Source organism: Euprymna scolopes, chromosome 23 (genome assembly GCF_053919585.1).
Source record: "Euprymna scolopes isolate OS-2025 chromosome 23, ASM5391958v1, whole genome shotgun sequence".
Classification (NCBI taxonomy): Eukaryota; Metazoa; Mollusca; class Cephalopoda; order Sepiida; family Sepiolidae; genus Euprymna; species Euprymna scolopes.
The window spans coordinates 49,293,956-49,306,374 of record NC_136504.1 but is presented as its reverse complement, the minus strand read 5'-3'; the positions used below and the strand labels follow the sequence as shown (position 1 = coordinate 49,306,374).

The window sequence follows — 12,419 nt, the reverse complement described above, 5'->3', positions numbered from 1 at the left end:
ACAAACAAAGGCATCTACAACACTTAGCTTGGATTTAGTTTCCTCATCATCTGGCCATAATCTTATTCATATTGCTTCCCGAGAGAGACTTGCCAAAAAAACTTTTTCTTCTCTTATTTGAAAACGTGATTGTTCGATAAGTTTTGTCTAAGGAGTTTGACCCGCTGACCCCTGCTTCCTCACGTTATCTGGGTAAAATTCTATTTGCACAATTCATGTGTTGTTTGCCAATGTTGAGTCGTTAACTGCCAAAATTTAAAATCCTGCTATATCTGTAAAGTTCTAATACATTTGGGGAAAATGGTATGAGCCTCCATTCCCCCCCCCCCCCGAAAAAAAAACTATGCATATAATAATAAGTTTAGCTTCAATAGAACATTTACAATTATCATTGTGTTTTGGAATTAGATATTGTGTAAAAGGGTTGATATGCTGTAAAATCGAATCATTAATTTATCGCCATAATTAATGGAACATCTATTATGTATGTAAGGGAAGATCTGTTATATATGTATGAGAATAAAATACACAATATATCACAAAATGAAATGCCGTGGAGACAGGATGTGTGAAAAAAAAAAAATTAAAAACGATTAAAAACAGGATGTAAAACATGATCTTTGATTATTTATTTCTGTGTTTAATTTGTTTTCCTTTTATCTTTTTTCACATGTATGTATATATGTATGTATGGAGCTCAACCGACTTATATTTAAAACGCTTACTCTTTTTTTTTTTTTTTTAAATAAAAAGTTTGGTCGAGACTAACACTTTTGGGTAGTAAATGATGATGATATGGACAAATTCACACATTATTTCACAAATAAAATATATATATACATATATATATATATATATATATATATATATATATATGTATACATATATATATATATATATATATATATATATATATATATATATATGTATACATTTATATATAAATACATATATACATACATATATATACATGTACATATATGTATATATGTACATATATACATGTACATATATATATACTTGATATATACACATGTATATGTATATATATAAAAAAATGTAAGCGTCTTTAATATATGTCGGTTGGACGGTGTTTACATTTGACTCGTCGTCGATTTTATTTGTAAAATTATGTGTGAATTTGTCCATATCATCATCATTTACTACACCAAAGTGATAGTCTTATAGCGAAACTTTTTTGTAAAAATAAGAACAAGATGTAAATCCGTGCCATATTTTTTTTTTAATCGTGCCCATCACCATTATCATCGTCTTGATCATTGAGTATTTAAGACTTTTGGAATGTTCCTTCATGTGTATTATGTGTACGTATGTATGTGCATGTGTATGTATATGTGTATTTGTGTGCTACTATGTGTGTATGTTTGCATGTGTGTGCACATGCATATGTATGTTGGCATACATCTGTATGTATGCATGTGTTCATTTCCATGTGTGTGTGGGATGGAGAGGGCTCCCGTGGGGCGTGGTGAGGGCAGTCCCTCTGCGAGAAGCGGATCTCTGATTTTAAAAAAAGCAAAAAACAAAAACAAAAAAAAAAACAAAGCGGGAGACCAGTACCCGCATTAAACTGGTCTGCAGTTTGACTTGTTGCTGGCTATCTTGCTCTTGCTTGTTGCTGGATGTCAACATTTTGAACCGAGAGAGAGATTTAGCTGTCGTACAAAGCTAAAACTCTGTAACATCATCTTTGTATAGATACTCCCTCAGGCATTTGTCTATAAAAAAAAAATGTCCTGTGTCGAAAAAAAGCTGTGACGTGTGTACGTCTGAAATGCTGGATGCATGTAACAATTAATCTGCCATCATTATATGTATCTATGTATGTATATGTGTATGTATATTTATATGTGTATGTATATTTACATATGTATTTGTGTGTGTATATTTATATATGTATATGTTTGTTTATAAGTATTTATATCAATGTGTATATGTATGTATATGTGTCTGTGTGTATATATGTTTGTGTGTGTATGTATATACATTTATATATGTTTGTATGCATATATGTGTATGTGTATGTATGCATGTGTGTATGTATATGTATGTGTATATGTGCATGTATGTGTGTATGCGTATGAATGCATATATATGTATGTGTATGTAGGTAAGTGTATGTATATATATATGTGCATATGTGTACGTATATGTATGTGTAAGTATATGTATGTATTTATTTGTATATGTGTGTTTATATGTATGCATATGTGTATGCATGCATCTGGGTATATGTATGTATTTATTTGTATATGTGTGTTTATATGTATGTATATGTGTATGCATGCATCTAGGTATGTATATGTATGTTTGTGTATTATGCATTGTGTATGTATATGGGTATATATGAGCATATGCTTATAGACATGTATGTATGCATGTATATCTTTATATGTATGTATACCAATGACCGTCTTGTGTATGTTTGCATGTGTGTGTATGTATATGTATGTGTGTGTAACGTGTATTGTGTATGTCTCCATGTATATATGTGTGTGATATGTGTATATATGTATGTGTGCGTGCATGCATATATATGTATGTATACCAATGACCGTCTTTAGTGTCATGTCTGCTTGAGCATGTGAATTCGCCAGCAGGACTATATGTCATTTTCGGGCTCATGAACTTTCAGTGTCTGAGGGGTGGCACTCGTCTGACAAGATGTTGCAATCATCATCATCATCATGGAGCTCAAGAATTCTCGAGCGTGTGTTAAAAGCACACAGATGCTCTAGCGTCATATATAGCTTCTCCCAGTCTAATCATCTCCCGTGCATGTCGTGAGTTCTCCTATGCTAACAGGGCTCTGGTGAATGGCAAGTGTTCAGCGTCAGAAAACTGGATCCCCATTGCCTTGTGGGATAAGTTTTTTGAACCAAAGATTAAGGGTGAGGTAACCCTGACAGAAACCTACAGAGGAGCTTAGGCCCTGTTTACTGCAGCATTCATAACCCACCGGCGTGTGTACTATGCTCTGGTGCCCAGCTACCTAAGTCCCAGTCATGGGTAAATGACATTAGTAGGGTAGTAGGAGCTCCTACAAGTTGTGGTGAAGGCAATCCTTCTAGGAGAGGATAACTCTTACGAAAAATCTGTCATCTTGCAATGGCTTGTCACTGGGTTATTGTTGCAGAGACTTAGAGAGTGGCAATTGTGTCGTACAAGCGTTTGTCACTTTAATACAACGGCATACAGGTGTTACTTGAGATCTATCTTTTATCTTATTTTTGTGCAGTCATCTGAGATGGCATGGACAACGAGATTGGGAAAACTCAATGGGACGGCGATCATCTGGAAAGATGCAGTAATCATCATCATCATGTATACGATATAATCACGGTGACACACCGGTTCTTGGCGGATCATTGAAGTTAAGCAATGTTGAGCCTGGCTAGTATCAGATGGGTGACCATTTTGGAATTCTAAGCGCTCTATGTGCTCTCCGCTTATCTCGGCATTTATTTCCAGTCGTCCTGTACATACACTTCACTTGCCACTGGTGTTTAACAATGTCAACTCAGGAGAGATGTGGTTAGAGATTGCGCAACTCTTGCCACAAAAATTTCATATGCAGGCACCCTTACAGTGGGAATCCAAAGTCTGTCAAAACTGAACGAAGCCACCATGTATGTATAGGTGACTGAATGTATGATCTATTATACGGATATATGTAGCCATTATACAGCATATAAAAGCTGACACTGGTTCCTATTAGATCACTGAAGTTAAGTATTTGTTGAGCCTGGTCAGTACTAAAGCAGGTGACTACTTGAGAATACCAGGTGTTGTACTTTTCTTTGTCATTGGAATTAGGCAGTGCCAACTCAGGGTGTGTGTGGATGGGGGATTGCACAACCCTTGTTTCACAATTACATATGCGACCACACTTGCTGGGGCTATCCGTTGTCTCTCAAGACAGGAGGCCTTTGTTACTATTGTAGCCATATGTCTGTTTATAAAGTGTCGTCTCTTAGGCAAAGCTCTTTATTGTAGACTAGAGATGGGTCTCCGGCGTTGCCCGGGTGTGTGGAGGTGTAATAAGGAACCCCGGGGGTGGGAATAAAAAAAGTGGTAGTAGCGGGGGGGGGGAGGGAATCAAAACAACAGAAGGCATTTTGGGTGAAGAGGGGTGTTATAAAAAAAGTGATAATAGACACGCAGACTCGAACCTGTAACACAAAGGAGGAAACAAAAAAAAAACTCCATCGCGCGACCGGAAGTCAAGAGCATTAAAATTGAGCATAGTCAATCCAACGGTGACAATGACTTGCTAAAATGTCGGCGAAAAAAGCGACCCCCTCCTTGTACAAAACTTCTCAGTTGAGAGTGAAAGAATGGATGTTTTGGGCCAATTTTTCGATATTTGTCGTCCGAAGGATCGAACTTGAAAACGATACCGTCGCGTGTGACGAAAGTTTTTGTGAGACACACACACACATGCACACACACACACGCTTTTCCTTTTCAGCTTTTGAGTTTTTATTGGGAGGAGGTGATACTAAAATGTATTTTTTAAATTGAATTTTCACCTCAAGTCAACACCAAAGAGCACCTGGATGTGCTGAAGAGTTTGGTGATCCTCTGGTGCAATCAGGTGGCCATTGGCAGACCCTGGGTGTGGCAGCAGGACAGCACCGGCCTGCAAGTCCAAAGAGACCCAGGCTTGACTTCAGAAGGAATGCTACGAGTTTGTACGCTTCTCTCACTGACCCCTATCCTCTCCTGACCTGAACCCGATGGATATCATGACCTCTCACAACACCAAAGCCAGCCTGATCACTGCCATTCACAGAGTATTTGCTGAGTTTCTGCCAGCGCTTGTGGAAAAGGCATGCTCCCAGTTTCGGACCGGTATTGAGGTGGTGATGGAGGCTAAAGGCAACTACATTGAATAGATATCAGCTCTATTACATAATCAAGTTACCTGAAGTGACTTTTTTTCAATAAAAGTTTAAAAATAAATCTGTAGTGCTGTTTAGGGCGAAGAAATCTATCGTTTGACCGTGTATTTCAACTAAATTGGGATTATTTTAAAATTTAATTTTACTTACAGTACTTCAACTAAATTAATATTATTTTAAAATTTTGCAGATAGTGAATGCTCTGAATGTGCTGATGAGTGCATTCACAGCCAGTCTGAAGGTACGGAACATTCCGTGGACAGTTCCAATGACATTCAAGACCACTCGGATTTTATATCCCATACAAACACAGTCGAATGGACGACAGGATTCCAGCCGATTAGTAAGTGCTATGAATAATCTAACAAAAGACACACTACTTGATCGATTTTCGTGATTTTTGGAATATGATATTTGCATTCTGTAACGGATTAATTACATATTTTCTGTAGTTTTCTTGTTTTTTATTAGTTTGAATTCTAAAAGAGAACCAAAATATTTTCTCTAGTTGATTTTAGTGAAAAGAAAAAAAAAAGGGGTTATGTTCTCTGCATTTATGATTCATTTTTTTTTCTGTTAATAAGAAACAAAACAAGCATTTCGACTAGCAACTACTCATAATTTTGAGGATCTAGTTTCATTTTCAATTTTATAAACATTTAGTCTTATTTAAAAGCAACAAGACAACTTTCATGATAGTTTAAGCAATAAATGTGAAAAGAGAAAAAACTCTGTGTATGTGTGTGTGGAGGTTAGGGTTAGGGTCATCACCGACCCATGTGAATAGCTACAGCAAACAGACCAAAAATACAGGCAGGGGAGAAAAATGAAAACTTATAAATTTCGCAAAGATGTCCTTATCAAAAATCAGACCCAAATAGCATTTAAGTTGATAAATAAATCTTTGCTTCCGACAAGTCAATATTTTTTTTATTTCAAGAGGGTAAATATAGAGATTTCAAAAGGTTGGTCCAAAGAATTTCTCCAGAACAATATCAAGGGAAACAGCAGTAATAGTGTCGCTGTTGTACGGCAAAGAAATACAAATAAATTAAAAGAAATAAATCTATCTTATTGGACTTTCAAAGTCAAACTCAAATAGCATTTAAGTTGATAAATAAACCTTTGTTTCTAACTAGCCAATTTTCATTTGTTACTGTTGTACAATATAATAACATACCACAATTTATAAGGTGCAGCGAATTAAGTATTATAATATTCATGTTATGCATACTTAGAAATTAATAGGATTTACATTTCTCCTGCTGACTATAGAATTTAATTTTCGATTAATTTTTATTTTAAATGTTTATCATAACTTGTGAACTACATAAATAATTTTTGCAGTTTATGTGAAAGCAATATGCATTAACCATCAGGTGTGCTGAAAACGAATATCGCATTTAAGTTTTCCAAAAATAACTATTTTTCTGCATATTAAACAATGTAATTCTCTATGTGAAAAGTGATGGCCATTTTTGTGCGCTTGCGCATACATGTTTTTGCTTAATACCTGGAAAAATATTTATTTGCAGTATATACTTATTTATATAATCATCCAGTACCTTCAGATTATCGACCCAAACCAACACTAATCGCCGGTAACCATGGACAGTGGCTTTCACTAGGTGCCACTGGAAACCAATGCCCGACAATGGATGCCAGATTATGCCATTTGGGCCACGGCCACCAGTAACGATTCTGTTCTGGATCTGTCATGCTTCCACCAGGCAACGTCGGTTAAGGGGTCCTGCTAGTATGTATATGTTTCCATGCCCAACATCTAAGTGACGTATGGGTTCAGAACCCTCTTAAAACTTCAAATACATATATCCAATTTTTATGAAATTTAAATCATATTTATAAGACACTAATGCAGAAAGCTTTCCAACATTTCGACTTATTCCTACTATATTAAAGAGGGAGAACGAGAAAGCAATGTGGCATTATTTTATTTACCTCCACTTGAAGAGGATAAACACAAAGTCAAGTGTTGATTTGATGAAACTGTTTCTGTGGAACAAACCTGATTTGACGATCTTAAGCAACGTCAGGTCTTCCTGCTAGTAACTTAGTATCTCACTCCTGATGCAATCCTCTTCCTATACTGTTAATTTTTTTAGAGGTAGTGTTTATTTGGTAATTGTGGCCTGGTAGATCAACACATATGCAAAACTCCAGTATCAAATAACCTTTTATACACTGTTATATCTCCCCTCTTATCATCTGGGGAGGAGCTGCTAAGAGTACTCTTTCCTGACTTGACAGAATACAAAACCGTCTTCGAAATCTAGTGGCCGAAGACCTTTTCGCCTTCCTATTTCTCACAGAAAAGATGTTGCAAGTCTCTATCTGCTCTATTGTTACTATTATGTTATTATCAAGTAAGCATCAATCTATGCCCCCCCCCCGTAAAACATTCGCAACAGATACTCGTCTAGCTGCAGCAAGAGTCAACAATTTCCCTCACTCTCTGCCTGTGCTTAAAACTAAACGAAAATTCCATGAGCAAAGTTTCGTTCCTAGAATTGTTCATCTGTGGAATACAGTATGTGGGGCTGCTTCTCGGCTGACTATAACATGGTCGTTTTAAAGTTTAATGCAAATAAGTTCTTGTTGAGACGTCCTCTTATATAATTAAACCCTATCCAAGTTCCACCATTACTGATCATCATGGTGTTGTCTCACCGTCTATTTAACATTCATTAACCCTAATCCTAGAATGGCTTCCGGGCCTTGATAAACGGTGATCCCCACCTTTCCAAATGAAAAAAAAAAGAAAAGAAAAAACACTAACTATTCAATCTTTTTTTTATTTTTTTATTTTTTATTTTTTTTTTGCTTTTAAGAATTGAACAACTGTTTGTTTGTTTTTTGTTGTTGTTTCAGGTTTTAGTCAAACTAGAACAACAAGTGTAACAAGTTCTGAAGCTGAAAAGACGAGGGAAGGGGATGAGGAGAGCAAGATTATTTTCCCTCCGGCCCCACTCATAAATTCTGATCAAGCAAGTTTGTAAGTAGTGATTTTTACTTTTTTTGTTTTCTATACAGGGTGTCCCAATAAAATGTATACACTCTTTAAATTATTTCAACTTTCTACATGCGCCATGCCACGTTCTCAAGCGATGTTTAGGAATAAAAAATGACACTTCCAGCAGGATAGAGCACTTTCCCATTATCATCATGACGTAAAAGCATATCTTGATAGTCACCTGCGAAACAGATAGTTAGGGCGAAGAAGAAGTATCGAGTACTGTCCACACTCACCATATTTGAACCCCCCCACACACTCCCCTGGATTTTTCTCTTTTTTGGGAGCGATGTGGGAGGCATGTTTAACACAGGATTCACGCAACAAAACGAGCTACAATGAATGAGTTGAAAGCAACTATTGAAAGAAAATGTGTCAACATACAAATTGAACTGATTAGGAACGTTTTCGATTCAATCAATGAGTGTTGTCAGCTGTTCATGGACCACAATGGCCAATAATTTGAACACTTTCGATAATTAGCTGGTTTCTATATTGGTTCACAGTATTTTGATGTATGAAATTTTTCTTTCTTATAATAAATGTTGGTTTTGTGGTCATTTAAAGAGTGTATACATTTTATTGGGACACCCTGTATATAAGGGGTGAAAGGTTTTTTTTAGGGGTGTTTTTTTTTTTTTTTAATTATTTGTTTGGATTTATTATTTTTTTTAATCAGATTTTATATACAAAACCTCACCTGCAAAAACGTAAACAGTCAGAGAATTTTCCTAGCATTTCTGGAAGAAACTTTTCCTGATAGGCTTGTTTACAATTGAAGACCAGAAAAACACAAAAGGAAATTGCATCGCTTATTTGATTTTTTGTTGCAATGTTTTCTCACGTGTGTCTTTTTCATGTATAGGAGGGTTCCAATCAACCCCAACCATGCCCAGAAGACGTCCTCACAATCCACTCACAAAATCCAGTGGTTCCCAACTTGTGGGTCACGACCTCAAATGTGGTCACAACACCAATGCCATGGGGTCGCCCATTGATTTTGAGCCGAATGTGAATATTATAAAAATCATGATGAAAAACATATTGATAAAGGGTAATTACAGAGACTATGGGGCAAAAAGTTCCCAAACATTTCTTAGCAATATCAGAAATCACAATACGGAATTTCTTACCATTTCTGACAACTTATATGAAGCAACATTCTCCCCAAATTGTCATCCTTAAAAACAAGTACCAAAATCAATTAAATGTGGAAGACGACTTGAGGTGTGTCATTTTGACAGCAGATCCCACAGTAGAATTGTTAGTGAAAAAACTGCAATGCCTGCCGTCTCATTAAGGTCAATTCATAAACATGCTTTACATAACATTTTAAATTTGTGTTCGAATAATTTTGAATTGATTTGCAATTAATTAACTTTTGTAGCAACTTTGGAATTTTTATGAATCAATTTGAAACTAATGAGGAATGTACGGAATGTATAGTGAATTCATCAATAAATAATCTATCATTCAATAATCACAATATATGGCAGTTTGTTGTAAAAAAAAATGAATATCTATATAAGATATTTTAAGGATTGGGATCGCTTCCTCATTGCTTGTTCTAAAATAAGTCGCCATATTTGAGAGGTTAGGAAGCATTACCCTAGCTAGTATCTATCATATTGTTTACTTTTGTGTATACTTTAATAAACCCACGAATCACTTCGGGTTATCTTTAAAATCTTACACTACTGGATTCGAATTCCAGCAACATTATTATTCAGTAAATTCTAAAACTTAACCTAGTACACTTTTCGTCACAGTTGATATCACCATAACTTATCCCCACCCCCGGAGGCAACCTCGTTATGCTAAGATGATTCCAAAAATGTGAGGTGTCCTTAAATAATATGGAGTACTAGCTGTTCAGCCTGGCTTTGCTCGGGTCCTATGTGCTGTTCATAACTTTATGTGCATATATATATATATATATATATATATATATATATATATATAAAAAAAATTTGCCTCATGTTCAGATAACCTACATCTAAAATTTCAAGGGTTTAGACCCAAAATTGGCGAAGGAGTTTAGTAGAGTCTGCAAAGGTCAACTCTTTCAACTTTGACCTCTTAGCAGCCAAATCTTCGACCAAAATGTGATTAAAAGCTTGCTAAATGTCTGAATACCCTTTATGTAAAATTTCAAATGTTTAGACCCAAAATCAGCTTAGTTTGTTAGAGACCGCAATGGTCAAATTTTTTTAACTTTGACCCCTTGGCAGTAAAATTTCCGGCCAAAAACCGATTAAAAAGCTTGCTCTACGTTTGAATACCCTTTATGTAAAATTTCAAATGTTTAGACCAAAAATTGGTTGAATAATTTGGTAGCGACCGCAGAAGTCAATTTTTTTTAATTTTGGCCCCTTAACACTTATTGTTTTGAGCTCAAATCAAATTAAAAAGTTTGATCCATGTCCAAGTAACCTACATTTAAATTTTCAAGTGTTTAGACCCAAAATTTGTGGAAGAGTTTGGTAGATTTTTCAAAGGTTAAATCGTTGAATGTTGACCTCTTGATAGCCAAAATTTCTGGCCAAAAACCGATTACAAAGATTTTCCCAAATCTCAATACCCCTTATGTCAAATCTCGAGTCTGTGGACTGAAAATTGACATAGTAGTTTGGTAGGGAAACGTAAACACACAGACAGACAATTTCACTCATAGATATATAGATTGAGGCGTTATATGTTTCCATAATATTCTGTATTATGCAATAAATTACATGGAACTCAGTTCATGCTGAATATGTACTCAATGCTCTAGATAGAACAGATATGTTATAACATAATTTTATTCTTTAGTAAGTCTTTAGTTGAATCGAACTGTACTCAATACCCTAGAGAAAAAATGTATGTAATTACTACATATTTACTGATTTGGAAAATGGTCAACATGCTAGATAAAGCAGTATAGACCTTGGTTAATGATATAGGTTAAATCTGTTGGTGTCCACTACCCTAAATACAACAGGTTTTAATTTTTCTATTTTTTTCAATACAGTATAACTCCTATAATTTGAACATCCGCTTCGTTCAAATTAGAGGAGGCTGTTCAAGTTTCGTGAAAAAAAAAATGTGCTGCAGTTAACTTTAATTTTCTAAGAATTAAGAAATAGTAAATGAAATTCATTGCAATATGATACTTCAAGTATATATTAAGTTGAGTTTACGATATATTGCAAGTAAGAATTGTTGAATATTATTACCAGGAACAAAAACATTGAAAATAAATTAAATTTACTCTTACTTGTTAGGTATTTATTACCTAAGTTATCATCTACAGAAATCATACATTTATGTAAAATACAGATTTTTTTTTAGTTATTCATTGAATGAGTCTCATTGCAGTTTCTATTTTCATCGATTGAGCTCTCGGGCGTTGCCATTGTATTCCGTAAGCGATCACGAAAATCTACAATTTCTTGGTTCTGTAGCTTCTTTATGATTATATCTCTTTGAAGTGACATTGCTTGCAAAACATAGTTGTCACTAAAGTAAGGACTTATTTCTAGAAATTTTATAACCGTCTCCATAGACTTTTCTGCATCATCCCATGATATTGCTTCATCAGAGTGTTCTTGGTTATTTACATTAGGGTCAAGAGAATGGGAGCTGTCGCTATTTTCATCACCATTACTGCCTTCAGGATATTGATCAGTAGTTTCCTCATCTTGTTGCATCCACATTTCAACATCATTTGCATTAAGTGATTTAAGAACAGCGTGGTTGGTCGTAACCGTTTGGTTTCAAGAATTTTTTCTAGACCAGATGTATTCTCTGATTCTTTCAGTTCAGAAGCCTTTGACACTGGGCATAATTTACCCCATGCTTTTTTAATGTGCTTGCTCGAACTTGATTCCATGCACTTGCGAGAGAAAATATGGCATCTTTGATAGTAAAATGGCGCTGAAAATCGCTTATACTCACGGTAGTATTTATCATATTCATCATGAAATCATTTCTGTAGAAACATTTTAAGTTTCAAATAATCCCTTTATCCATAGGTTGGATGAGAGAAGTCACAGTAGATGGTAAGCAGCACACAAAAAATATTCCTGCAAGATGACATTAGTTCTGAAGCAGGATGATGTGCTCCACAATTGTCCAACAGAAGCAAGCACTTTGAATCAGGTTTACCTAATTCAAGAAAACACCTCTGGACAACTGGCACAAATTCTTGCAAAAAACATTTTTTAAACAACTCTTGATTCATCCATCCATTTCGTGAAGAATAATAGGATACTGGCAAAGGCGAAACTCCTTTCAATGCTCGGGGACACTTTGATTTGCCGATGACAAGAAGCTTAAGTTTATGAGTTCCAGAAGCATTAGCACATACCATCACTGTTAGTCTTTCTTTATTTAATTTGAATCCTTTTATTTTCTGCTACTCAGATCCGGCTAATGTTTTTGTAGGTAAGCACTTCCAATTTACGCCACTTTCATCAGTGTTA

At 35.3% G+C, this 12,419-nt stretch overlaps 1 protein-coding gene across 3 annotated transcripts in view; it reads left to right on the top strand.

Annotated features, from left to right (window-relative positions):
* The window catches only part of LOC145245882 (serine/threonine-protein kinase Nek8-like), a 182,074-nt gene that overhangs the window by 123,277 nt on the left and 46,378 nt on the right, over positions 1 to 12,419 (top strand). For all 3 annotated transcript variants that reach the window (XM_080107604.1, XM_080107603.1, XM_080107605.1), the window contains 2 exons: positions 5,116 to 5,268; positions 7,815 to 7,938. In XM_080107604.1, the coding sequence (XP_079963730.1) occupies positions 5,116 to 5,268; positions 7,815 to 7,938 (277 nt within the window). The remainder of the gene's footprint in view (positions 1 to 5,115; positions 5,269 to 7,814; positions 7,939 to 12,419) is intronic.